The 22636-nt window shown below is 39.6% G+C and overlaps 2 protein-coding genes across 3 annotated transcripts in view; both read right to left on the minus strand.

Annotated features, from left to right (window-relative positions):
- The window catches only part of myo1g (myosin IG), a 47564-nt gene extending 33963 nt beyond the window's left edge, over nucleotides 1-13601 (minus strand). Inside the window, exons 1-12 of the mRNA XM_024261078.2 lie at nucleotides 13248-13601; nucleotides 9485-9693; nucleotides 7563-7656; nucleotides 7303-7468; nucleotides 5904-5957; nucleotides 5736-5831; nucleotides 5537-5653; nucleotides 5201-5407; nucleotides 4987-5132; nucleotides 4798-4912; nucleotides 3024-3194; nucleotides 2730-2800 (exon numbers count right to left, since the gene is read on the minus strand). Of these exons, the coding sequence (XP_024116846.1) occupies nucleotides 2730-2800; nucleotides 3024-3194; nucleotides 4798-4912; nucleotides 4987-5132; nucleotides 5201-5407; nucleotides 5537-5653; nucleotides 5736-5831; nucleotides 5904-5957; nucleotides 7303-7468; nucleotides 7563-7656; nucleotides 9485-9693; nucleotides 13248-13564 (1763 nt within the window). The 5' untranslated portion in view covers nucleotides 13565-13601. The remainder of the gene's footprint in view (nucleotides 1-2729; nucleotides 2801-3023; nucleotides 3195-4797; nucleotides 4913-4986; nucleotides 5133-5200; nucleotides 5408-5536; nucleotides 5654-5735; nucleotides 5832-5903; nucleotides 5958-7302; nucleotides 7469-7562; nucleotides 7657-9484; nucleotides 9694-13247) is intronic.
- A 3556-nt stretch (nucleotides 13602-17157) lies between these two features.
- Nucleotides 17158-22636, minus strand: part of LOC112159682 — an 11899-nt gene continuing 6420 nt past the window's right edge. The window contains exons 1-2 of one of the 2 annotated variants that reach the window (XM_024293920.2): nucleotides 22152-22325; nucleotides 17158-20635 (exon numbers count right to left, since the gene is read on the minus strand). In XM_024293920.2, coding sequence (XP_024149688.1) covers nucleotides 19133-20635 — 1503 coding nt within the window. In that variant the 5' untranslated portion in view covers nucleotides 22152-22325 and the 3' untranslated portion in view covers nucleotides 17158-19132. Of the gene's footprint in view, nucleotides 20636-22151; nucleotides 22326-22636 lie in introns of those variants that run through there. The other variant, XM_036214317.1, reaches the window with a different exon arrangement.

Genomic DNA, 22636 nt, shown 5'->3' on the forward strand with positions numbered 1-22636 from the left:
GTTTAAATGTATGATTTTATTTGTGTTTTGAAAGGTGCTTTAAATAAAATGTATCATTATAATAATAGTAATAAGAATAATAAGTATTATTATTATCATCCATATTATTAGCATAGTCACAGTAAAGTTTGTTTTGGATGTTTCAGTCTGTTTTTATAGGTGCTGCAACCATGATTGGGAGTTACTGGTATTACTAACGCAGCTAACATGTAGCTAGTTAGACTGATTTTTTATGTTATTAACAGGGTTGAGAGTTAGCAAAAATGTTTTTTTTTAGCGGAACCAGCTTGTTTTTGTATGTGTTGCAAACAAGGCTGGTAGTTACAGTTATTGCGAATATGCTAATGTGGCTAACTTGGCTAACATGTCTAACGTGTAGCTTGTTACAAACAGGTTCTATAGTTACTGTGAACCCAGTTAATAAAGTCTGAGTGATGTACAGACTTATCTCTGACTTTTTTGGTCTCTTAATGTGCCTCATATATGACATTAAGTTCAAAAATAAATCATTTATTGACTATAACGCGTAAAATATGGTAGCTAAATATTTTTTGCCTGTTGTAAAGTCTAATAGTTGCATGAATTGGGATAGTCTTTATTCATAACAAGCCCCCTAGTGGTTACGTAGTGAACTAACATGGCTCAAAGGGCTGTCCTTCAATTCTTTTTAAGGTAAAGCTTAGAAAAAGTTGAAATTTAAGTTTAAATCATTCAAGTTGACTGCTCTTGATCTATAACAAAAATATTGAATTATTATAATATATCATAATTTGATTCTGTAATTTTAGGGAATTTTTTGATTTTAGATGAAAAAAAAAGTAAAGCAATGACAAAAATGAATTAAAAAGCAGCTCTAAATGAAAATAATCCAGTTCAGGTCATTAATCTGCGTCCTGACTGCTTAGTCTGGCTCTTAACAGACCAAAAGCACAAACATTCGACGGGTCACATGTCTTCGCCGTGTCCTCAGCTGCCCCATCTGCAGGCGGGGGGGCTGGAGCCGACTGTGACAGATGTGTCCTTTTGGCTCATGGATGCTAAAGACCCCCAGACCTGATTCTGGAGGGGAGTTAGTCAAAGAGACGCAAGTGTAAAAAGGAAGAAAAACAGTTTTTTCTTTACTGACGTGAAAGGACACGCAGATCTGCAGAGGAGAGGATGATGAAGATGACAGCACAGGATGGAGGGGACAGCAGAGATGCAGGTTAGATTTCCTGCAGCTTCAAGCGGAGGAGAGAGCTATATTATGTGTCTTCAAAGTGCTGTATGTGCAGACTGAAGCTCTGCAGGGAATAAAAAGTGATGGCAGAGGGATCCAGGTGAGCCGCCGCAGCACAGCAGAGGCAGGAATATGAAAGCTGGGAGAGGACAGGGAGGGAGAGGATGAGGGGGGAGGGAAGTAGGTCAAAGCTTGTGATGGTGGAGGTCTGGTGACGGCGGGAGGGGCGGCAGCTGGGGAGGACAGGGGTTTATTTGGAGGAAGGAGAAGCAGACAGGTGACAGCTCAGCTGGGGAGAGCGCGGCGATGACGGACAGCCATCTGTCACGGCTGCAGGTCAGGCGCTGTCTCGCGTGCCGACTCCAGCGTGGGAGGGGATAGTTAGAGCGCCGCACGCTGGACCATGAACACACCGCAAAATAAATGGAGCCGTTTCATAGTCTAACTTCACTTTCGTGTTCATCACATCTTCAACTATATTAACTTTCCAGAAAGCATCTTCTCCACTTCCCAGCATGCAGTTCTGCCTCCCCAACATCAGGAGTTCAAACCTTTTTGCTGCTTTTGCTCAAACTGCTCCAAAAACTTAGTTTTCTAGAACGGTTTCTGCAGAAATTAACCTGTGTAAGCCCGCCCCCACTTCCCATCAACTATATGCTTACATGTAAGGAAGCATTGTAATTTCTATGCTCCTGATTCACAACAATTTCACTTTTTATATATCCTCCATCAGAAACAAGCCACAAGAACACATTAAAAGCACCAAAAACAAGATTTTCATCAAAGTTGGTTTTAGGCACTAATGGCTGCTTCATCTCAAAGGCTGAAATGTCCCGTCAGCTGGCTTCACCCCTCCTCCTCCTCTTCGTTTTGTGATCTGTTGGCATATTAATGTCCTTCCTCTCCGCTGACGGGAGGGACACACGTGAGCTGCTGGGATCTTCATTTGACCTACAGCAGCAGAGATCCACAGGGAACCCAACCTGGAGCTCCTCTGTGCTCTGTGGGCAAATCCGACCTTCAGATAACACGCTAACGTCCAGAAGAGTCTGACGTTTGAATTCTTGCACCACTTTGAAGAAAGCCTTAATGCCTGAATTTTGGAGCCAAAGTGGTTTGATGCCAGTTTGCATCAATAGGCATCAAGGAGAAACTCTAATAACGAGCACGTGTGCACGTTCTCTTCCACGTTGGGTCTGCAGGTTTCATGTATGCATTTCCACGTGAATTTGTGGAGCTCCTGGTTCTGTGTGCACAACTGTCTCAAACTACACACCAAAAGCAGCTTTCCTTATGAGGGTCGCAACGAGAAAGAAAATAAATAAATACATAAATTATAAAAACGACTCCAGATTCATAACCCTGAGGATTTTATCAGAAATCCATACTTTCAGGCGAAGCCTATCTGATGCCAAAGTCAAAAATGGAGCTCTCTTAGCAGGATTACAGGGCTTACACTCCTGACCTCGGCATGGCAGACTGCCACTTTTCCAGAAATGTGAGGACTCACGTGACGTCTCCGGCATAGTGACGGATGCGGAAGTGCTTCTGGAAGTCCATGGTTTTATCAGTGGGACTGAGCTGCCAACAGAAGAGGATAAAGTGAGCTCATTCACTGTGGTATCAAACTGAGCTGAGGAAACTCTCTGCTGCCCTCTGCTGGCAAAACATCAAACTGCATCAAACTTCATTCATATATGTTTATACATGTTTTATATGGTTTAAGATGACAAAAACTCTTCATATAAATACATGTGTGTAACAAATTGTCATGTCGTGTGGTCAGTGTTTTGGACGTGCTCACTTTGCGGGACGTGTAGTGAGGGTGCTGGCCCAGTTTGGTGTTCATGCTCTCCAGACAGACGGTGTCCGTCACCTTCCCAACGGTGAGACACGCCTCGTCCAGGATGGAGATGATGCCTTTGTGCGGCTGCTCCACCAGGTCAACGATGATCTGGTTGTTGAAGTAATCGATCTGCAGGAAGGGAAGGAGAACAGCAGCTGCATGACGTGACAGACGCCAGGTTCATGTTTTCTCAACAGACGGTGGTCAGACAGAAAATAGATGGAACAAAGATATTTGTCTTTACATTTCTTCCTTAATTTCCTATATATTTGCAGATCTTTTATATTTTATTTCAATTTCACTTTTTTTATTTTGAAATATATTTTTTTAGTTGGTCATCTAACCAATTAGTAAATTGATTGATTATCTCCTAAGCTTAAATAAATTAAATCATTATTAATATTTTCAGCAACTTCAATTTTAAAATTAGATTTTGCAAAGTTTTCTGGCAAAAATTAAAAAATGAAACCATTTATTATTATTGCTCATCATGTGTTATTTCTTTCCAGTAGTTTTAGTGTTAAGTGTTAAAATAAAATAAGCATTTTAATCATAAATTGTGTATTTTAGAGTCACTTTGTGAGTTTCCCGCTCTCTTGCTTGTTTTTTCTAGAAATTTAGAATTATTAACCTTTAATAAAACATAAGTAGCAAAAATACATTTAGGAACAATTTAACAAAACAGTATTTCTGCAATAGTTCAATTTTTTTTTTTTCCTTTTTTAAATTATTTTAAAATTCTCTCCAGGTCATTAAGCATAATTAAACAAATAATTCTATTTTTATCAATTTGTATTTAATATTAATTTGAACCGTTTTATTGTTTTATTGAATTAATTTAGCGTTATTTTTAAATATAAAAAAATATAAATATTTAAATATAAATATAAAATGTTACCTTTAGAATCATTTTTGCTATTGTTTTACTTTTTTCAGCAAGTTTAGCTAGACTGTTTAACATCAGCTAGCTTGTAATTCTCAACATGTTTTTCGGCTAAAGAAATTATTTCTGTTTTGAAATGTAGATGTTGGAACATTTAATATTTTTAAGGTTATTGTGTGTTTTTAGCTAATTAGCTAAGATTTTAGCATTTTTTTCTCTTTCACATTTTTTTAGCTTACTTAAATGTTTTAGCGTTGTTCAGCCTCTTTCTTCAGCTAGTATTAAGTTTATTCTACGGTGGACCTGAAGTCCAAATCACATCAACAAATCATTCAACACAAGAATAAATTAAAGAAAGACAATTGAAAAATAAAAAAACATTTTAAAAATTAAGGCAAAATTTCAGAAACTATAATGTGACAAAAACATGTCTGAAAACAAACGTAGTTTCCAGAAATCAAAATGAAATGTTGAAAATTTTAAATAAAATATTTAACTTTGATCTCTGGATTTATTTATTTATTTTTAACTATGCTTCGGTTTCCGAAATGTTGTTCTAATTAAAAGAAATGTAATGCTTGTCATTGTTTATTTCTGCTTTTTTAATTGTTGATGTGAACTTTAGTATTTTGGTGTAATTTACACTTCTTGTTTCGTGTTTCTTTAGCTGCAGAGCTTTAAACCCTAAAGGTTTCAGATTTGATTTGAAGGATTGATCTAAGCTGAAGATGAAGGAAAACAGAATGAGAGCAGCAGACCAGTAGTTGGTTCAGTTTGGTGTAGAAGTGTTGGGTTCTGTCAGGACTTTACAACACTACGATTAGATCCAGAATCAGGCCGGTTGCTCACGTGCTGCCAGGTGATGCCCTCTCTCTGGTATTCGCTCTGTTCCTGTTGGAGGATGAGCTCGATGAAGAGCTGCTGCAGCTTCTCGTTGCAGTAGTTGATGCAGAACTGTTCAAAACTGGACAAAGATTTTGAGAAACTTCAGCAACCCCAGAAAATCAGGAGCAGGTGTCAAAACTCGACGACACCAACCTGTTGTTGTCAAAGATCTCAAAGCCGTAGATATCCAGCACCCCGATGACGGTGTTTTTCCCATGCAGCACTGGGTTGTAGTCTTTAACCTCGATGACGCTGTTGATGCGGCTCACGATCCAGCCGAAGAGCCGCTCATAGAGGGCCTGAAGCAGGAGCACATCTTTAGAGGTGCTCCGTCAGGAATTGAGAGTGACCAGTGAATTAGAGATACCTTAGCGAAGGCTTCCCGCCCAAAGCAGGCGTCCTGCTCCGTGTGGCCCTTTTCAATGACTTCACCGCCCCCTGTGGCCACGGTGCGGTACAGCAGGCTCTTAACAACGCAGTCGGGATCCGTGGCGGTTAGTTCTGCGATGTGATTCACGACCCCATCTTCAACAATCTGGACACTTTCTCCCTCCTCCTCAAATTGAACGCTACCCTGGAGGATAAAGCCGTCTCATCATTTTAGGCTTAAAGGAATATTGTGACGGTTTGCAGAAAATCTTTTTTTTTTATTTGGGATTTATTGATCCTCCAAAAAGGATGCAGACAATAAGAAAACACATACCAAGAGCAGAATGGAGGCCAGGATCTGATAAATGGAGGTAATTTCCTGGTTTGAGAAGCCGATCACGTCCAGCGCGCTCATCACCGCTTTATGGTTCTGGCGGTCGTTGTTGGATGTCTGAAAGCAGAGGAGCTCGGCTGAAGCTTTGCTGTGAGAGCGGAGGCGGAGCAGAGCATTAAACCTGGACGGGTGAGCTCACGGCAGCAGCAGCGCCCTCTCTGGTGAAAGCGTACACGGCAGGGTCGCCCTGGAGGTGCAACGACTGCAGCATCTCCTCAGAACCACCACGCAGCAGCTGAGGACGCACAGAACTGGATCAGAACCGGGGTTCGGGCAGCAAGTGTCGGCAGATCAGTCTGGAGTTTACCTGGTAGAACGAGTGGAAGTTCCTCTCCCCCTCTTGCTGATGGACCACCCTTGACTTGAAAAAAAGAGTTTTTCTCTCATTTTGATTTTTTAATGCATTTTTGAATAAAGAAATACTCAGAAATACACTCTGAGTTGTGGGCGGGGCTGTTAGTGCAGAGCTACCCACTTCCCATCATCCATCTGTTTACATGCTCTCCACTAGCTTACAGCCCCTCACACCCTCAATCGAACATTACGGGTGCAACAAAAACAGCGAGCAGTATTGGAGCAAACCAGCAGTTCAGTTTTGAGCTCGGATGAGAAAAACAAAGACGTTCATGGATCTAGTCGTCTGCAAGTGGATTCATCAGAATCAAGTGGATCAGGGAGCTTAAGTCACAGGTACAAGCTTTTCAAACAACATTTGAAAATGTGTCCATCATGAGAAAAAGACTATAAAAACATGATTTTTTTTTTTACTTAGAGCGGACTTTAAATACTTAAATACAAAAATGTACTTAATGAAGTTTGAATAAAAATGACTCTTGAATTTGTAGTTTTGGCTCCTACAACACAGATTTGACTCATACAGACGGAAAACCACTCCGTTTTTTTACACTTTGCTCTCATCCAAACTCTGGAAATCTTTCCTGTTGTTAGACCCGAAAAGCTTATTGTTCTATTTACAGGAACTCCACGTTTGCTCATCTTTTTTAGATGTAACATTAAGGTACTTATTGGTCACTTTTATCTTATACAAAGTACGTTTTTTTTTTGTCTGTTTTAGAAAATTAAAGATGGTACAAAGTTAGAAAAAAAATTAAAAATTCTCACACAAAAATGCCAAAATTCACATCAAAAAACAAAAAATTGTCGCTCTTTGACCCACTAAAAAGAAAAAAATGTTTTAGGAGTTATTAAAATGTCCTTGTTGTATTTTTCTGGTGATTGATGACATATATTTAAAGTAAATTAAGCTTTAAGTCTCATTTCTAAGTATTTCTTCATTCAAATAATTGTGAATCAGGAGCAGATGAAAAATGTTGTTTGAAAAAGATTGTATGTATGACATAGAAAAGCAACGGAGAGAGGAAGGGGGGGCGGGGTTGCTATGTGCCAATGGTATCGCCCACAACTCAGAGACGAATTTCTAATGAACTCCCGCCCCTCTACAGAAACTATGTTCTTGAAAACTACACCGCTTTTTATTTATTTAGGATAAAAACTGCATAATTTTAATTAAAAGACTATTGGGAACGTTTTATAATAGATCAAAAGATGATCGGAGTGGGACTTTAAATAAAGAAACATCACTAAAATCTCAGAGGTCTTTGTCATTACCAGGAGATCATTCTGGATCTCCTGGCTTTCCCTCAGTAGAAGACATATCGAGTTCCTCTACCTTCACCCCCCCTCACCTTCTCCAGCAGGTAGTTGTTGATGTGTCCTCCTGTGGGGTCTCCGTTGAAGTTGAAGTTGATGTCCATGTACTTGCCGAAGCGGCTGGAGTTGTCGTTGCGGTTTGTCTTGGCGTTCCCAAAGGCCTCCAGCACGCAGTTGGACTTGAGCAGCACGTTCTTCACACTGATCCCGCGGAGAACGGCGACCACCGCCAGAAGAAGACCACACGTCAACATCCCTGTCACTCACATGAGCTGATCAAGTGGGCGGGGCTCACCTCTCCACCTCTGCCCTTTGACCTGGGTTTGTGATGGCGGCGATATACTGCATGATGTATTTACTGGCCTCTGTCTTTCCAGCTCCACTTTCTCCTAAAAGAGGTTTTATGACAGATAAAGGAAGAGGTTCAAATCCCAGATTCCTCCCCCACTGTGAACATTTGACATATGTATATGGCATAAAAGTCAACAATATATGGTCTAATTCCACATTTTCAGAGTTTTGTGTTAGGAGTGCCATGACCAAACAAAAATACACCCCCTTAAAAGAGCACAATATAGTGATATCACATTTTATCTCTCCTACCAGCAGTTGGCGCCAAATAAACAACTGCTTTCACTTCCTAAATGAAACTGATCTGAAACAAAACCATCTGTGGCAACGTCAGAAGGTGAAGCTCCAAATGTAGAAGTCCACAAAGTTTATTTTTTATTCATTGCATTTTCATTTAATTTAAATCCAAAATTAATGCAAATTAAACTTTTCTATTGGCTTGTTAGAAACACGCTGATTAAAAAGTTAAACAGAACTGTGATCATAAAAGTTAAACATAAACACTGAAATATTCAACACTGCATAAAAGATTACATTTTGGTTTACTGGGGGCAAGGCTTTCTAATTGATAGGTGCTTTTAGAATCTATGGCTTTACTGAAGTGCAAAAACAATCGCTCAAAGAATTTTTTTTTAAATAAAAAAACAAAATTCTTAAAAAATATTAATACCAATGAGGTAAGAAAAATGTTCTTTTCCAAAAAAATCTGTCTTAAAGAATTGTGACCAGATGGTTTTGAACCTTTTTGTTGGCTTCTGTAGTATCAAAGTTGACTACATAGCATGATTTTTAAAATGTTTAAATAAATATTTCCTTTTTGGTAGCAGCAATGAAGCTTAATGTAAGTGAAATGATAAGCTTGGAAATGGAAGACTTCTCAGTCATCCAGGCCATAGTCCAAGACATAGTTCAAGTCATAGTCCAAGACATAGTCCAGGTCATAGTCCAGGGAATATTTCTGGTCACAGTCCAGGGCATAGTCAAGGAAAAAGTTCAGCATAGTCTAGGTCATAGTTCGGGTCATATTACAGGTTAGAGTCTAGGTTGTAGTCCAGGTCACAGTCCAGTTCATAGTCTGGGTCATAGTTCGGGTCATAGTTGAGGTCATAGTCCAGGTCATAGTTCAGGTCATAGATCAGGTCATAGTCCAGCGGATAGTCCAGGACACAGTTCAGCATAGTCTAGGTCATAGTTCGGGTCATATTCCCAGTCATAGTCTAGATTGTAGTCCGGGTCATAGTCTGGGTCATAGTTCAGGTCATAGTCCAGGTCAAAGTTAGGTAATAGTTCAGGTCATATTCCCGGTCATAGTCTAGGTTGCAGTCCAGGTCATATTCCAGGGCATAGGTGAGGTCATAGTTCAGATCATCGTCGGTCCGGATCCGCCCCCAGATATTGGGTCATGTAGACCCAGCATCTAAACTTGATACGAAACTAATATAATGGGAGCCTCTTTTTTAAATGGTCCACCTCTTGTTGTCAATGCAACACATTCTTACTATCAAATCGTTAGTTATGGACACATACACGTTTGGAGAGTTTATTTGTGGAAAAAAAAAGGGTCTGTGAGAAATCTGAAGAAGAGCTTTCGACTTCAGAAAAACATATTTATGGGGAAACCGATCTGTATAATATGTGGGCAGATACTCAAATTTTTCACATAATCTCACAATAACAAAGTTAGAGACACGATGGATTTGTGTTTATTATTATACTTGGAAAACACCAGTTTTTGATGGTTGTGTCATTTTATTTTGGCTTTATTTAAAGTCATAGATGGTCATAGTCATAGTCCTGTTTAAATCAGCCAATAACTTTGGGTTTTTTTTATTCGATGGCTGATTCTAAACTGTTGGACAAACTGACCTGAGATTACGATGCAGGTGTCTTTAGCTCGCCTCTTCATGGCCTTGTAGGCAGCGTCGGACACGGCATACAGGTGAGGAGGGTTTTCGTACAGCTCCCGGCCCCGATAGGCTTCAATGGTTTCCTTGCCATAAATGTCCATCTGTCTGTAGGGGTTCACAGAGACCACCACCTCTCCGATGTAGGTGTAGATGCGGCCTTTCTCGAACCTGACCACATGCAGACACCATCATCATATTTTTTTTTGGAAGACTGAAATAAACCCACAACATTTATCGCACACACATCTAATCAAAAGGCTCTGAGGTCTTAAAAAAAAACATCTCTCAGCCTGATGTCATGCAGAGCAGACAGGAAGTGACACATCGAAAGCAGGAAATAGAAGCTGTGGTTCAAAGGGCGTTGCAGCTTCATGCTAGCTAAGGGTGTGAGGGTTAAACTGACTCACCACAGGGGTTAACTGGGTGTTAGCCAACATACGTAAGCACTACATGTTAAAGCTGCGTCTAAATGCCAAGTTGAAGCAATGGAACCACCAAATACACAAACAGTGTACCAAATAATAAGTGACTAATAGTCACAAAACAAACTTTAAATACCCTTGGGGCTCAAGGCTCAGAGTCAAAATGCTCAATTAAAGCAAAAATAAACTTCACAAAGTGAAAACTTCATGTTCTGAAGTAATAACCTTTATGAACAGCCCGAGTTTATGTTTTACTTTGAAATAAAATCTACACCAGAAACTGTGTTAGCTTGGAACTCACTGATGAGTAATTAAAGATTATTCAAACATCTGCACATCTTGATATTTTAAATGTTTGGTTGTTACCATTCAGCTGGAATATTAATAAAAATGCATTAGTTTTCAGAAAATTGGCTAAATAAAGAAGCTCCCACAGACTCATCAGAATACACAAAAAAAGCTCATTTGAGTATCCAAAAAAAAGCTGTCAAGAAAGATTAGTGTTACTTCAAAATGCTTTCAGTCTTGCTGTCGCCAGTCTCCTATCACACCTGATACACAGATATCCTGACTTGCAGCAGCTAACCTTAATTCCTCTCCTTTACTATAAATCACAATGTCATCTGCAAACATATTGGTCCTCAGAGATTCCTGACTATCCTCATTTCTCAGTCTGTCCATCACCACCGTGAACAAGAAGGAGCTCAAAAAGTACAGAGCTTGGACTCCTCTGTCACACCTACAGCACATCTCACCTCTGTCTTACTGCTGTTGTCAAACATGTCTTCCACAACTCAAAACTACGCCTCTGCTACATAGGATTGAACTCTTCACCATGTTTCCGGAGCTCTTCAGCATGTTTTGGTCCTGCTTTACCAAACTGATCAGTATGTTTCCGTCTTTAGTGATTAAACTCTTTAGCACCTCTGACATCTTATATGGCCAAACTGTTAACCACATTTTCTGTCCCTCCTGATTTAACTCTTTATGACGTTTAATGAACTCCTCCATTGTGAGTCTGCGCTGTGAACCACAGACTTTTACATTTAAAAGTAAGTAATGACTTTTTGTTGTAGAATGATCTTTGTCCAGTGTCCAAACTTTTGACCACTTTTTCTATTCTTAAGCCTTGATCACATACTCCCATACATGGGTCGGCCTGTACAAGTGCCACAGGTTAAGGAGTTGTAGTTCCCTTGAGGCTTGTACGGACACCTCAAGGGACGTCATGAAAACAGAACATTGATGTGCGTGTGGTGAGTGCATTGCAACGTTTTTGTAAGTTGCACATACTTATGATGCACAAGTGATGCTATCATACAGCGCCCTTATGCCACACTCTATTACTAAATTAGTAAGGTCCATATACTGACTCCTCATTGACTGAGCACAAATGCTGTGCACATGTGGTGTGCAAGTGATGTGTAATCGCCTGTAGAATGATGAAAGGAACTGCGTTCTGATTGCCTCATTTCTACCAGGAGCCTGCAACAGGTGCACACTTGTTGGGGGTGCAGCGGTGGGGTGGTTGACCTCCGATCGGAAGATTGCAGGTTTGATTCCCACCTTGCCCGCTCTTGTGTCGAAGTGTTCTTAGGTAAAACACTGAACCCCTAATTGCTTCTGGTGGTAGGTTGGCACCAGTGTTCATCAACAGAGCCACCACCAGTGTGTGAATGTGTGAATGGGTCTGTGACTGTAGAGCACTTTGGGCTTTCAAGGAAGATAGAAAAGCGTTATACAAGTATACATCATTTACCATTTTTGAACAGCATTAACAGGCCCTTTGCTCAGGTGCAGGATTTTGGGGAATACTTTCTGTATCACGTGCCTGCAATTCATGTACTTCACCTTACTTACTCTAACATGTTGTTAAAGTGTTCACTATGATCTGTTGCTCGCAGCATGCCAGTAGAAATGCGCATAGACATTTTTTCTCTATGGGTTCACCATATATTTCATGCAAGCCACCAATGTGCCCTGTACAGGTTTGTCCTTTTTTTTTTTTTACCTGCAGACACCCATAAGGGAAGTTGTGACTGAGGAATTAGTCTATAACCCTTTAATACTGGAGCTTTAGCTACATTCCTTCGTCAACAAAAACTCTTCAACGTTTACCCAATTAACCTAATTCCAACAGATTCTAAAGCGAATAACAGCAGTCTTGCATAATATACAACTCTTTACAGTAGTGAAGTGTTTATGCAATCAACATAAAGAATTTGTTGTAATTACATTAATTTCGTAAACTGTCGAAGAGTTACGATAGTTCTAAGAGCCTGTGTTGTTTAGGTATCACCAACAACATTTCTGGTGTTCAAGAGATTAAACTTTTGACATTGACCAAACTCTGTTCTCACCACATGTGATGCCACCAACTCAGTGGTTGCTAGGGAACAATAAGAGATTGGAAAGTCTTCATAATAAAGCAAAGTTTTGGGAACACTTTAAAAGTTCTCAAAGAAACGCCACTTAAATATTCAGGTTTGTTTTTAGCATAATTGACTCACTTTAGTGGCGGGATAGCTCAGTTGGTTAAGTTCAGGACTAGCACATGAGAAATCAAGGTTCAAGTTCTAGAAGGGTATAAGGAACTGAATCCAGTTCATCTTGGACCATTCACGCTAGCAACAAAAGGGCCATGTGCCTGTCCCCAGCCCGGTCAAAGCACAGGGATGTGTCAAACTCTCTGACTAACCAAAAGTGTGGATTGGTGAAAGCTGTGGGAACTCCTGAAGGGATCTGCTGAAAGGTCAACTGTTTTGACACATTTATTTTCTCAGTTTTTGGGTCTATAAAGATAGTTTGGTCAAATAGGTGAATCCAGCTGAATCTCACTATGCAGACATGTCTGATCAGGCTGTGAGATTAAAGCTGAGGTCACATGTTTGTTTCCCCACAGTGAATGAATCGTCAGAGACTGATGTTTTCGTCTGTCGATTGCCACATGAGGTGAAGACAGAGGAGTCAGAGGAAGAGACTCACCCGATCCAGGGTGGCAGTGAGTGTCAGACTCACACTGACAGTCAGGAAGTCGCGTAACGGGACAGAAAGTTGTGTTCACATGTGTGAACCCAGACGGGTTGAGTCAAGCAGAAGTTCCGAAGTTGAAGTTTGAGCGGGAAACTGGAGGCAGGGTTGACTCATGAAAGATCAGTCTGCTTTCCTGTCAGCGTCCAAACTCAAACCCACTTTTGGTTTTGTCAGGTTCCTTTGTATACTGATTGGCTTTGAACCCAAAAGACTTTCACCCAAAAGGTTAAGAACATCTCAAGCATCCTCCCTTACCCCAGGCCTTACCTCAGCTTCAGGTTTTCCATGAACTGTTCCATCGTCACCTCATCCAGAAGTACAAAGTCAGACTTCCCGAACTCCAGACCCTCCAGCTCCGCCATCCTTTCGTGTCGTTGACAGAAACACCGAGCCAAAAAAGATGGACGAGACCAGAGGGGAAGAGAAAGCGACTCGAGGAAGAAGAAAGAGAAGTGAGGTTGACGTGTGGGCCCCGTCAGTGCAGCGATGGAGGCGTGGCACGAGGTCGGGTTGTGCTTCCTCGAGGCAGCTGTGGTCGACAAGCTGCAGCACGTCACCCTATCACCCAGCCCCCTCGCCCACATGCAGCTCTTTTTAAATAAACGGAGGCTATCTATAAAGGCTCGCACAACTTCTGCATCCTCTTCCATGTCTCTTCCTGCCACAAAACCTCCTGTTTGTGATCTCATTCTGACTTCATTTCATGCTCTGTATCTTTAAAAACTAAACTACAGGAACTTGCATGAAACATATTGCTAGAAAAAAAACAGACAAATCTATTGTAAAAATACACTTTTTTAGTAAAACTTTCTTGGTTTTCTCTTCACCAACATGAGAACATCTGAAGATTTTATCGACTTCATGAGCAGCTTTGAATCAAAAACCTTTTCAAAGATCTTTAGATAGAAAAATAGACATTTGGTTGTTACTATGAATCCTCTAACCATACTTGAATGAAAGCTATAGCACTTCACAAAGCAAATAGAATAGAAAATAGCTTCTCTTTTTCAATATTTTCTCGTCTTGAAGCCCATATCAGGGCTTTAAGTGGCCATAAACAACCGAACGTCTTGTCTGGAATATAATCTACTGCCGAAGCTGCAGTTCAGCGTCGTTAAATTAGGCTTCTGATGCTGATAAATGTCGTGTATAGATGAGCAAACCGGTTAAAACGTTTGTTAGAAATTTTGAGGGTGTCTTTCTTGACTGTAGGAATGCTGTTTTTGAATGCTCAGCAACAAAAAACTTTCTAAGAAAAGTTTTAAAAAGCTACTCCAATAAAAATTATATTTTTGGTGTTTTAACATGTTCTTACTGTAGTTTTCTACATGATAGAGGTCATATATAGTCATATATAAAATCATTTCAGCTTAAAATTGCATTTATGAGTTTTTCTTTATTCTTTCGTTGTGAATCAGGAGTAGACTAAATGAATCCCGTTAGAAAAGATGCATCCATCTGTAGACAGACACAAAACTGTAATGTTTTCATTTTCCTTGTCTGAGCTCGTATCTGGCTCCAACACTGGTGGCAAATTTTGCTGAACCACTGAAGCTAGCTTGGGACTGTGAGTGGCTAGCAGGAAAGAATAATGGGATATAGGTGGAGGCTTACTTCCAAAGCAGCAACTCAGAGGCCAATTTCTAATAAACTCCTAGCAAGCTATGTCCTAACTATTTACTCATCTTCGTGGCCATTTTGATCCTTTCGGGGTTGTGGGGGTGCCGGACCTTAACCTGGCTACTGATGGGCAAAGGTAGGATACACGCTGGACAGGTCGCCGGTCTGTTGCAGGGTCTCAATCACACACACATTCACACCTAGGGACAATTTAGAGTCACCAAGCATGTTTTTGGACGGTTAAGAGGAAACCGGAATCCCCAGAGAAAACCCACACATGCGCGGGGAGTACATGAATACTCCATATAGAAAGGTCCACCGTTGGGGATCCTGTTTTAGATCCCCCAGCCGGAAGTTGAACCAGGGCCTTGTTGCTGTGAGGCAAGAGCTCTAACCACTGCACCACCATGCAGCCCTATGTCCTAGAAAATGACACAATTATTTGATTTTAGCTAAAAACAACATGATCATAATCAAAATACTACTAGGAACACTTTTACAATAGATCGAAAAATTACAGTGACACTTTAAAGTGTATGAAGCTTACGCCTAGCAGAAATGTTGGATCAACCCCCCCATAAAACTTATGAAAATATTATTTTTTTCATTTCTGTTGATGAGTACAAAAATGTCTGATTTTCAGTTCTACATTGTCAGGTCATCAGCTTTTTCTCTCTTTATTTCTCCATGAGTTTTTGTCCTATTTTAGTTTATTCATTAAATATTTAAGTTTCTGCCACCAGTTTCCTGAATTTTAGGTTCAAATATATTTTGCTGCTTTTGACGGTTGAACCCAAAGTGACTCTTGTTCTATTTTCACAGCCAGCTAAACTATCTTCTGCATCTGAAAATATTACATTGACCAGATTAATTTAGTTTCAGGTCTGTATAGAGAGGAAGCTACGAACTTGTGATAAAAATGTTTCTTTTATTTTAAAAATCTCCCTGCCGTTTTATTTTGTACTTACTACCCTACTTCCTGTCACTGAACATCTGTGTGCTAAATTTATATGCCTTATTATACAGCTTATTACCTGGAACTAAATTCTATGGCTCCTCTCCTCTTACCATGTCGATTATTAATAACTTCTGTAATGGTGACTTAAATTATTTCATCAGTTAACAAATGTTTTTAAATTGAGTCTCACAAAGTTGTGAGTTTTTCTGAACACATATATACAGTAGTGCATTGTGCTCACACTTGACAAGCAGGGAGGGGCTTCTTCTTTTTCTACCAGCGCTAGTCCGCCATCTACAGACTTTTTCTTTCACAGCTCTTTTCTGACATATAAAATACTTGGTGTCATAGAATTCTAACATGGATTATTAATATCCACTTCATGATCAATTTTTAAACGTTTCCATAAATGAAAAGGGACGCCATCCAAACGTCACAACCCAATCCGAGTCCCTGATTGGTCAAAGCTTGACTTGGTTTAACATGAACCGGGCGGCCAAATACATGTACATGGAGCCCAAAAACGAACTCAGAAACATGCGTAACTAACGCGAGAGTTTGGAACACGGACGCCTTAAACAACCATTTATATAAACTTTTCACTTGAACAGATTTTGCCAAGGCTGGTGTGAACGTAGCTTAAACCAAGATCATTTAATTTGCTTGTCTTCCTCCTCCATTTTTAGAACTGAATTTGGCCATATTACATTTTTACTTAACTGAACATTTTCTGCTTTGTGGCTATTTAAGTTAAGATGCTTCAAGCTGTTGAAACCCATTTGCTTATTTAAAACAAAGTTTAAGTTTTGACCATAATTCTCTCATAATGTTGCCATGGCTTTCCTTAGAAATAGAAATCTCCACCTGTGTGCAAGGCGCCATCTAGTGTCTCAAAGTATGAACCACACAACAGACGAAACATCTCCTCCTGTGTGTTTGGGTCTTTCCATTAACCGTAAAAAAGCCGCTCCACGTTCAACCACCACCTTTGGACCAGGAAGAATTCCACAGGTGAGACACTAAGAAGTCATAATCCACAGGTAAACCAGAGGAAATCAATGAAGGAAATAAGAGAAATGAATTATTAACAGAATAAGAAGAACTTTAAGTACATTCTGCATGAAGTTCATCGAGCTGCGCTGATTAAAACATATTGTGACCACCATTGCTGAAGTGTAACTGAAAATAATAAAATGTTAAAATGATGTATGCAGAACTCAGCTTTTATTGTGGCGGGGGACACCACCTTCAGACAAGTTGACTCTAAACTTTTGTTGTTGTTTTTAATGTCATTCAGTTTTACTTTTTATCACATTTCAAAGCTGTGTTGGACGGGGTTGTCTGGAGACACTCAGAAACATCCACTGCAAAGATCATCTAATACTGTATTCCACAAACTGAAGTTCTCTGTTCTCTGCAAAACAACTTTCACTTCCTCCTGGGTCATTATGGCTTCCTCTCAGCCTCCTCTTCCTCACGCTTCTCCATCCTCTGGTTTCCAGTCAGCTGGTTCTGCAAAAGCAGCTCACCAAGACAACGATGGATACACAAGGCGTCGGCTAAACAAACCAACAACCTAACAGAGAAACCAACCAACACTGATTTAGCAGATTTATTTATTTTCAATTTCACATAGTGCTTGTTCTGTGTATCAAATAAAAACATAAATAAATAAAACAATCAGGACCATTTTGTGTCAACATAATTATTGTGATTTCTTCATATCAGGCTTTTGTTTTTTAAGAAACATCAACCTTTTAGTGTTTTAGCAAAAATAAGGATAAAGTTTGTGATTGAAGAACCATTTTTAAAGAACTACCGCACTAAAAGAAAAGAAGAACAAAATAATGAAACTAAACATGAAAAAAACACAGATTGGTTTGAACATAGAGGTGGAAATCTTGAGTTACCTCACATTTCAATTATGACACAAATATTTCTACATGTTGTCTATTTACCACAAGACCAATAGGACTGACTCTTCTCCACCAAAGTGCATTTTTAGTAAAGACAAGATCAGTGTAATTGTCTAACTTTAATTAAGAGCAAAATAAAATCTATTTTTTATGTTATATTATATGACACAATAAATATTTCCTTTGATCAAGAAAAATCTTCCACAGCATCAAAATTGGGAAAAAAAATCCCTGAACTCAACCTAAATTTACAATATTATTTTTTTAACATTAGCTCAGTTTTTATGGAACATTTTAACTCACGTCAAACAAAATAGTGTTTAAATACCAGCTGAACATATTCTAGATCGGTGTTATTCAGCCCTCGTTCTCCCCCATAGAATACAGTCTCATATTCTTTACTATAAAAACTCAGATTGACTTTGTTATTCGCTTTGAATTTCCAACGTCGGTGGAAGTTTCTTTGGAATATTAATGCGGTTTTTCGACCGTTAAAAGTGCTCGCATCAGAACTTGTTAAAGCTATCCATGCTGGTAGCAGCTTCTACCCTCCTCCTCTGGATGGAACCGCGCGATGTGATATCGCAAATCTGCTAACATGTAGCAGAGTCGGACTGTGTTTTGTTTACGTGTTGCTAACATTGTTAGGAGTTGGCATAGTCAACAGAAAAGTTTGTTTTAGTAGTATTACTGTGGGGTTTTTTATGTGTTCCAAAACAGGTTTGGTGTTACAGGTTTCGTTATTATGCTAACGTGACTAACGTTTAGCATGTTACAAAAAGTTATGGTGTTACTAAGAACACAATTAATAAAATCTGTCTAAAGGATTCATCTCTTACTTTTTCTGTTTACTTGCTTTATGCATCCTATGGTTCCGTGTACCTCATATCTGACATAAGTTTGGAAATAGACTAGTTATTAACGATACGCCATATAATTATTTGCAGCCTATAGTGCAAAAATGATGGTGCTAAAGTATGGTATGGTGCAGACGTGTGGTAGTCGGTGAATCATTTCCAAATACTTGAGTATTATCACCTAAAAAAAAGAGAAAATCCCTTGGTAAAGGGAAGAACAAAAACAAATGGTTCCAAGAATGAGCCCAGAGGAACACCGCAAATCATAATTTCCCTCTATCCGTCATTTATGGTTTTTCCAAGTCGGATGGAGAAGTTCTCTGAGAAAGGATTGCCAAACATCCTTTTTCCCAGTTACCTTTTCCAAATTTGTCAGGAGAATACAGAGCATCTCCAGGCTAGCTAAGCTAGCCCGGACGCATGTAAACACATTTTAGGGCTTCATAGTCTCTTCCAGTGAAACCTGTCGGCTCAGCCAGCGGTGTTTAAACACAGAGCTGTCAGTCATTCCGTCCTTTAGTTTTGTTACTTAAGGTACTGGAACTATGGCGGATTCATTCCATTGGTCAGGCACCGAGCTGGAGTCCAGAAACTTCTACAACCACCTTAGGAAAAGAAGAAGCCTACATTTTCTTGGGTTAGAGAATATAACCTACACACATTTGATCTAATTTAAATTTATTCGTAATCTAATTTATGACTTGTCGTCACATTCTGTCTTTACTGTAAATTCCAATTTAACCCCAGATCAGTAATGATCTGACAGTTAATTAATTACGATGAGATACTTTAACTGATTATTCATTTAGTTCGCTTAGATTTTTTTAAAATTGAACGAATTCGATGCATAAAACTCTTTCTTTGTTTTGGGGGAGCGACTTCCTCTTTTGGTTCTTCAAATATTTCAGCCTTTGTTCTTTCTTGAGTGTCGGAGGATCTCCGTACCCTTTGAGACCCGCTGTGGCGGCGATCAGCAGGAACTTTGTGTGATGAGGAGAATCCTCCTGCTTTATCTCCAGGGGGTAAGAAGACTTCTCGAACATCTTTTCTGGACTTCTTTTTGAAGGGCAGGCACATAGACAGACTCCCCTTCTTCCTCCCGTCTCTTTTAGAAGACTTTCCGCTGTGGTGGCGATAAGCAAGAACTCTGGGTGATGAGGAGAATCCTGATGCTTTATCTACAGGAGGAGCGGAGACTTCTAGAAAATTATTTTGGGGATTTTTTCCCAGGCGCTCTTGCAGAGACAGACTTCTCCTCTTTCTCCCGTCTCTTTCAGAAGACTTTCCACTGTGGTGGTGATCACCAGGAGCTCTGGGTGATGAGGAGAATCCTGATGCTTTATCTGCAGGAGGAGCGGAGACTTCTTGAAAATTCTTTTGGCGATTTATTCTGGGGAGCTCTTGCAAAGACAGACTTCTCCTCTTTCTCCCATCTCTTTCAAAAGAATTTCCACTGTGGAGGTGATCAGCAGGACCTCTGGGTGATGAGGAGAATCCTGATGCTTTATCTGCAGGAGGAGCGGAGACTTCTCGAAAATTCTTTTGGGGATTTATTCTGGGGAGCTCTTGCAGAGACAGACTTCTTCTCTTTCTCCAGTCTGTTTCAGAAGGCTTTCCCCTGGGCTCTCTGTGGTCGACCAGCAGCTCCTGCTTCAGCTCAAAACTCTCCTTCGACGGGCCGATTATGTGAACCCTGTCACCCATGAAGCACACCAGGTTTGAGCCGGAAATGTTTCCGCTTTTCTCAATTTTCATTAAAAGATCGATCCCCTTTGGACTTATGTTGCTCAGAAGAACGTCCTGTGTGCGCAGATACTTGTCTAGATCAGCCAGGAAGTGCTTGAGTTTACTTCCTGCCTCCCTGGAGTTGTTTCCAGATAAAGTTATGGCGATGCTTTCACCGGTCTTCTGAGAATGCATTCTAACATGGCCTTTGAGGGCTTCTTCGAGCTCCCTTTTCCTGAGCTGGTTAGCGTAGCTGAACACATCCACGTCCACAACAATCGCCTCTTTTCTGGACCGCACTGACCCCTGCTGGTCAGGAGGAGAAGTTTCCTTGGAATCCAGTGAGGAGGCAAATCCAGAGGCCAACTCCTTCATTGGAGGATGTGGATGTGTGTTTGTCGCCATGAGTTTCTCCAGGTGAATTTTCACATCTCTGAGCTCCTTAAAGTTTCCACTGACACGCACCTTGTCTCCACCTAAATTGGTCACTGTAAATCCATGTGACTCCAGGAGACTCCATACTTTCTTCTGGTCTTGAAAAGGTTTTATGTCAAGCGTCGCCTCCACCGGGAGCTTCATCTGAGAGCAACAGAAACACAGTCAGCTTTTCTGGTGCACAGAAAACAAATGTTTAAAGATTGAAAACAAACACAAGAATTCAAATTTCATGCTTCTGAGAAGATAAGAACATTTTGAGGAGAGCTTTAAACTTTTGATAAAATTCCCAAGTTCTTCACTGAACAATGTTCTAAGGAACCTCCAGAATGAGGCGCCTCAGGACCATATAAATATTCAGTGGTTTTTCAGTACTTATATCTTGTTATTTTTTTTATTTAGATCGCCTCTTTAAATCCATGATCCAAAAAGCGTTGCCGAGGCTCAACTGTAGCAGCAAAGAAAAGTGATACATATGCTGGCCGTCATTATAAAGAAAGCTTCCGTTCTGAAAGTTCACCTATTGTCGCTTGTTTTTCTAGAAGATTAAAAAAAATGCAACCTGTGCAGTGAGCAGGAGCAGTGGCCACAACTGTTTTTTCAGGTCTGCAGGTTCATTTCTCATGGCTGTACATCAGCATCTCTGATTCGTGGAGAAATACTGCAGACATAAAAGTCTTTAGAGTTCTGCTCATCTCACTGTTGATTTTCTTTTTTGTTTGTTTGTTTTTTGTATGTGCACAAATGACACTTTTGGGAAATGTGAGTTAACATTTAATAAATGTAAACATTTCAGACAATAACAATGAAGGAAAATCTTCTCCATGGCCTGTTTTTGTTCAAAAGCTGCATATTGTCATCAATTGTACCCAATAAAACATTGTAATTTATAGTGTTTGATCACAACACAAATGTGTGATTAATGTGATATATTTTTTAATTAATCGACAACCTTATTTAAAAATGAACGTGCTTAATGTACAGTTTTGTGTGTAAATTTCATTTAGGCAAATACTGTAACTAAACTAAAATTTAGATTAATTGCATTTTTTCCCCAGGTTTCCAAGTTTCCAATTAATTATATATTTTTTAATCCCTAATTTAAACATAAAAAATGAAAGAAAAAAATATGATACTAAATCCACATTTTTAAGATAAATGGAATCAGTTTAAAGTATTTTTAAATGGTTTTTAAGATCCTTTTCTCAACAAATCAGGCAAATATGTACACCTCTTGTCTCTGATTTATGAGTTTTTTTCTATTTATGTTGTGTTCATGAAACACTTCCCTCTCCCTTTAATTAAGCAAACATTAAAGTTGTTTATATTATGAATACTTACATATTCTTTATTTTTCAGAAAATCAACTTGTTCATAGATTTAAATTAGTCATGTAAATGATTCCAATGTCGAGTTTGTGGTTGGGTTGTAGTTTCTCTTTCAAAGTGAAAGTGCTGAAGGATCGTCCCGGCAGTAAAAGTATAAACCCACGAATGAATTTCACTCTGACAAGTTTCTGAACTTCAGAAAGCTTCATTTTAGATATTTTTGTCCATTTAAAATAACCCAAATCTTCGTTTTGACTGAGTTTCTGCTAAAACCGTAAACAAACACTCGGGTGTCCGAGCTTCAGCGAACGCCGCATCAAAAGTGAAAGCACCTGTCAGGTGAGTCGTGGCTCGTCCACCCAGCAGAAGAACCGAACTTAGTAGAAGAAAAAAAGAAAGTTGTCAAAAGAAGTTCTCCGGGGAGAAATCGTGGCGTCCGCGCTCGCGCTCGGTCTAGCAGGGTCAGCAGAGGCGCACGCGCGTCCTCTGCTTATTGATATGGGGAAACGGAAATGGGCGGAATCATATCCTGGTATTTACTACAAAATAAAACAGAGGAAAAATTATCCTAAAATTTCCTGTTAATTAAATTTATTTATTATAAAATTCTTCTAAACAAAAACAACTAAACTCACTCAAGTTTCATTGATATGAAAGTTTCCCCACTCGGTATCTTCTCAACTTTTGAACTGTATTTTATTTTGTATTTTCTTGTCCTTAAGGCTAATCATTGTTAGCTTTTCTGTGGAATTTAGCATCTGCTGTTGACATCAATATAAACTTTGCGGTGTTCTAAAAATGTGTTCATGTCAACTTG

This window comes from Oryzias melastigma, linkage group LG11 (genome assembly GCF_002922805.2).
Source record: "Oryzias melastigma strain HK-1 linkage group LG11, ASM292280v2, whole genome shotgun sequence".
Lineage (NCBI taxonomy): Eukaryota > Metazoa > Chordata > Actinopteri > Beloniformes > Adrianichthyidae > Oryzias > Oryzias melastigma.